Here is a 5626-nt window from a genome sequence, read left to right on the forward strand (position 1 = left end):
ACTTCGATATTGCGATACGGTGGTCCGGCTTGGACAGCAGCGCTTAAATTACAACAAAACCGTAGACTGTTGAACAGAACTTACCGGATGACGGCGATGAGAGTAGCCAGTGCCTATAAAACGATATCTGCGGAGGCGGTATGTGTCATAGCCGGATTGGTTCCTATCGAAATCACTCTGAGCGAAGATAGTGTGTGCTACAATCTGAGAACGACAAGCACACAGAGCAATAGAGCAGCTCGAGTAACAGCAAGAGCCGACTCCATGAGGAAGTGGCAGCAGGAGTGGAACAGCACCCCTAACGGTAGATGGACCCACAGACTGATCCCAAATATAATCAATTGGGTACAAAGAAAGCACGGTGAAGTCAATTTCCACTTGACGCAATTCTTATCCGGACATGGTTGCTTTAGACGGTACTTGCACAGATTCGGCCATGCAAGTTCACCGTTTTGCCCTGAGTGTGATGGAATAGAGGAAACGCCGGAGCACGTGGTTTTCTACTGTCCTCGCTTTGTCCAAGAAAGAGAACAAATGTACCGGGAGATCAGCCCAGATGTGAACGCTGGAAACGTTGTTCAACGAATGTGCGAAAAAGAGAGCACGTGGAATGCGGTTAATTCTGCTATTACCAAAATACTCACGATGCTCCAACGAAGATGGAGAGAAGAACAAAGAAGTAGCAATTCATAGAGATGAGTGCATGAGCACAGCCTCCTCCCGAAGTAATACCAAACGGTGGTTCCGGGGGGGGAAAGGCAAGGCGCATAGGAGGTGGTTTTAGTGAGTAAGAATCTCACACTACCCAGTCAACATGGCGACTGGGTGTCTATGAAGATCTCCACCTTCTTCACCAAAAAAAAAAAAAAAAAAAAAAAAAAAAAGAGTGGAGAGAGTAGAGAGTAGAGAGAGTAGAGAGAGTAGAGAGTAGAGAGTAGAGAGTATAGAGAGTAGAGAGAGTAGAGAGTAGGGAGAGTATGAGGAGTGAAGAGAGAGTAGAGAGAGTAGAGAGTAAGGAGAGTAGAATGGGTAGAAAGTAGAGAGAATAGAGAGTAGAGAGAGTAGAAAATAGGGAGAGTAGAGAGAGTAGAGAGATGAGAGAGTAGGGAGAGTAGAGAGAGCACAGAGTAGAGAGTAGAGATAGTAGAGAGTAGAAAGTAAAGAGAGTAAAGAGAGTAAAGAGTAGAGAGTGTTATGTATGCACTTGTCTAACTTCCAACCTGAGTGTACACGAGCTGTCAGTTAGAGACAGAATAACGAAATCGCAAGTCGCGCACATGCTGGAAGCAACCCGGAACACGACACGAGAAGTCAACACGTTCACACAATTGACGTATTCAGAAGCTACTAACAAACTTGGCTACGAGAAGCCGAGAGCTAAGAAACCCCAACCTTATCATCCCACGACATCCTCTCACCGGGAACAACAAGAAAATAAATCAGACGACAGATATCGAACCAAAAGTCACCCGAACAATGCTGGTGGATCAGGTTCCTGCAACGGCTGTGGTGGACAGCATCTGCGGAGTCAATGTCGTTTCCGTGACGTCACGTGCAACGTCTGTAACAAGAAGGGCCACATAGCCAAAGTCTGCCGATCAGGAAAATCGAAGTCCCAATACTCTTCCACCGATCAGGTTCAAACTCATGAAAATCCAGCTTCAGAAGTCGACTTGATACAGTCACTGAGTAAAATCCACAATGTCTCTTCAACCGGAAAGAAAATGATCAACGTCGCAATCGACGGTCACCGCTTGCAAATGGAACTAGATACAGGAGCACCGTGTGGAATCATTGCTGAATCGACGCTAAAAAGAATCAAACCGAAGTTTTCTCTGCTACCAACAGACAGACAGTTCTCAAGTTATACTGGTCATATCATCAACTGTCTCGGTCGTCTTCCTGTGCATGTATCCATCGGATCTACAACGCGCAGACTGAATTTGTACATTGTGTCCGGAGAGTCCGACTCTCTCTTTGGGCGCGAATGGATCGCGCAATTCGCTGACGAAATCAATCTGAATCGAATCTTCTCTTCAAACACATCCGTCAATTCACTTACGAGCACTGAACTTACTCCGGATCAAGCAACGCATCTGTCGGCTTTACTGGATAACTTTGGTAGCATCTTCAGCGATGTTCCAGGAAAGCTCATAGGACCATCAGCGAAAATTCATCTAAAACCTAATGTATCTCCAGCTTTCGTGAAAGCACGAGACGTACCTCTCGCACTACGTGATCGATATGCAGCGGAGATCGACAAAAAACTCGCTTTAGGATTCTACGAAAAAGTAGACTATTCCGAGTGGGCATCGCCGACCCATATCGTTGTAAAGAAAAATGGAAACATCCGAATCACCGGTAACTATAAACCGACTGTCAACCCAAGGATGATAATTGACGAACATCCGATACCGAAAATTGAAACGATCTTCAACAAAATGAAGGGAGCTGCTTTGTTTTGTCACCTCGACGTAACCGATGCTTACACGCACCTTCCAATCGACAATGAGTTTCGCCATGTACTTACCCTCAACACTACGACGCATGGGCTCATTCGTCCCACAAGAGCTGTATACGGAGCTGCTAATATACCAGCTATTTGGCAACGACGCATGGAGTCCGTTCTTCAAGGATTAGATAACGTCGTCAGCTTCTACGACGACATTATCGTTTTTGCACGAAACTTCGACGAGCTTCTGCTAGCTCTCACCGCAACACTTGAGAGGATGAAGCAAAACGGCCTGCAGCTCAACAAATCGAAATGTGTCTTCGCTACACCATCACTCGAATGCCTAGGTCATCGAATAGATCGTCATGGTCTACATAAATCGGACAAGCATATCGAAGCCATTCGTGATGCACCACGACCGGCTACTCCGGAGGAACTGCAGCTGTTTTTGGGTAAGGCAACCTACTACAACTCATTTATCCCCAATCTTTCTTCTAGAGCCAGACGTTTACGTGATATGTTGCTTGCTGATACATTTAAATGGACACCCGAAGCAGACATGGCCTATCAAGACTTGAAACAGGTTCTAATTTCTCCGCAAGTGCTGATGCAGTACGATCCAGCATTACCGCTAATCCTAGCAACAGATGCCAGCAAAACTGGTCTCGGTGCCGTTCTATCACACCGACTGATCAACGGAACGGAGCGACCGATAGCATACGCCAGTTGTATCATGTCCAACACTGAGCAAAAATACCCGCAAATCGACAAGGAGGCTCTCGCTATCGTATGGGCCGTAAAGAAATTCTTCCACTATCTGTACGCGCGTAAGTTTACGCTGATCACGGATCACAAGCCGCTTACACAGATACTACATCCAGAAAAGTCACTCCCCACACTTTGCATTAGCCGAATGGCGAACTACGCTGATTATCTGGCTCACTTCAACTTCGATGTGGTCTACAAGCCAACCAGTCAGAACACAAACGCTGATTACTGTTCCAGAATTCCAAGTCAATCTACACAAACCGATGTCGACAGATTATCTCTGCACGAGGGAAGGAAAAACGAAGACGAATTCGAACAATTTGCTTTAAACCAGATCCAGCAGCTGCCAGTGCGCGCTGAACACATTGCACGCGAGACACGAAAAGACCCTCATCTTGGAAAGATTTATCGAGAGCTGGAATTAGGACGAAATCTCGCGCAGTCAAACTACAAGGCCCCGGAAGTAAAATACACCCTAGCTGCCAACTGTTTACTTTTCGAACATCGTGTCGTCATACCACCAACTTTGCGTGAAGCAATCCTGAATGACCTACATGCGGCACACATCGGAGTCGTCAAAATGAAAGGACTAGCACGTTCCTTTGTATACTGGCCAAGAATCGATGCAGACATCGAACGTACAGCCAAATCCTGTACAGAATGCGCACGACATGCACCAGCACCACCGAAATTCAGCAGTCACCATTGGGAGTATCCAAACGGTCCGTGGGAGCGTATCCCTGTCGACTACGCAGGCCCAGTGGCGGGTGCGATGCTGCTAATCGTTGTTGATGCATATAGCAAGTGGGTGGAAGTCAAAATCGCCACCTCAACAACAGCAGCTGCTACTATCAACATTCTCGACACATTATTCGCTGCTTACGGAGCACCTATCACCCTTGTATCGGACAACGGTCCACAATTCACTGCCGAGGAATTCAAGACGTTTCTCCAGCGAGGCGGTGTAAAGTATCACAAGTTTTCTGCACCTTACCATCCAGCTACGAACGGGCAGGCCGAGCGCTACGTACAGACAATAAAAAGAGCACTGAAGGCGATGGGAACGACAACCAACACTTTGCAAGCCAACATAAACGAGTTCCTGCAACAGTACCGAAAAGCTCCACATGCCGAAACCGGAGAATCACCAGCGAAATTGTTTCTAGGTCGAAACATCCGAACACGGTTGGATCTAGTTAGACCACTAGATGCCAGCACAAAGGTTTCTGAAAAACAACAAGCATCGTTTAACTCTTCGTTCCGGTCATTCACCCCAGGACAGCGAGTTTATTGTCTATCAGGAAATCCTCGAATGGATAAGTGGATTCCGGGTATTATTGCTGCTCGATTGGGAGATTTGCACTACGACATTATTTACGAAGGTAAACATCTCAAACGTCATATTGATCAGATTCGACATTTCCACGACAAAGATTATAACGAAAGGTACATACCAATTGCGAACGAACCAATGTTATGCGAATCAGGTGACAAATCCCGTAGGATGCATTTTTACGGAGGTATCATGACGTCACGCCAGCCGACAATCAACGAACGATCCAGTTCAATGTCAGAGTCGTCTTCCAATTGGACGGATACGCCAGATGCACGGTTCTTGACACCGAGTAACAGTCCGGAGCGGTCAAGTGAGAACTCATCACCTATGCTACGCCGTTCAGACAGACAGCGTCGTCCCCCTCTTCGATTTTCTCCGTAGTTTGCTTAGATTTCTTCCTTAAAAGAGGGAGGAAATGTTATGTATGCACTTGTCTAACTTCCAACCTGAGTGTACACGAGCTGTCAGTTAGAGACAGAATAACGAAATCGCAAGTCGCGTACATTTTATCGCTCGATTAATAATCATTATTTGTAATGAATACAATTAAATAAACGTTAGATTTATATGTTATCCAAACCGTGTTATTACTACGATTCGGGAAACCACCCACATATGCAACAGAGAGAGTAGAGAGTAGAGAGTAGAGAGTAGAGAGAGTAGAGAGTAGAGAGTAGAGAGAGTAGAGAGTACAGAGTAGAGAATAGAGATAGTAAAGAGTAGAGAGAGTAGAAAGTAGGGAGAGTAGAGAGAGTAGAGAGTAGAGAGTAGAGAGTAGGGAGTAGAGAGTAGAGAGTAGGGAGTAGAGAGTAGAGAGTAGAGAGAGAGTAGAGAGAGAGTAGAGAGAGTACAGAGTAGAGAGAGTACTGATGGACTCGTCGAAAGGACGAAAACCGCCGAGAAGGCACTCGCAGAAGCGTTGCAAAGAGCTGCAGCTGGACAGGTGACGCCAAAGATTCGTCGAAACCGTTCGGAAAAAAGAAAAAAGGATTCACCAGCAGAAGAAGAAATGCTCAAAAAACGCAAGGACGATCACGACAACGATGATCAAGACGATAGTGCCGCCCAGG

The 5626-nt window shown here is 46.2% G+C and overlaps 1 protein-coding gene across 1 annotated transcript; it reads left to right on the forward strand.

Annotated features, from left to right (window-relative positions):
• Positions 1–1277: 1277 nt before the first annotated feature.
• Positions 1278–4937, forward strand: LOC129774013 (uncharacterized protein K02A2.6-like). The gene has a single exon (XM_055777700.1). The coding sequence runs from the start codon at positions 1278–1280 to the stop codon at positions 4935–4937; it is 3660 nt and encodes a 1219-aa protein (XP_055633675.1).
• Positions 4938–5626: the final 689 nt, after the last annotated feature.

Source organism: Toxorhynchites rutilus, chromosome 3, assembly GCF_029784135.1.
Source record: "Toxorhynchites rutilus septentrionalis strain SRP chromosome 3, ASM2978413v1, whole genome shotgun sequence".
NCBI lineage: Eukaryota > Metazoa > Arthropoda > Insecta > Diptera > Culicidae > Toxorhynchites > Toxorhynchites rutilus.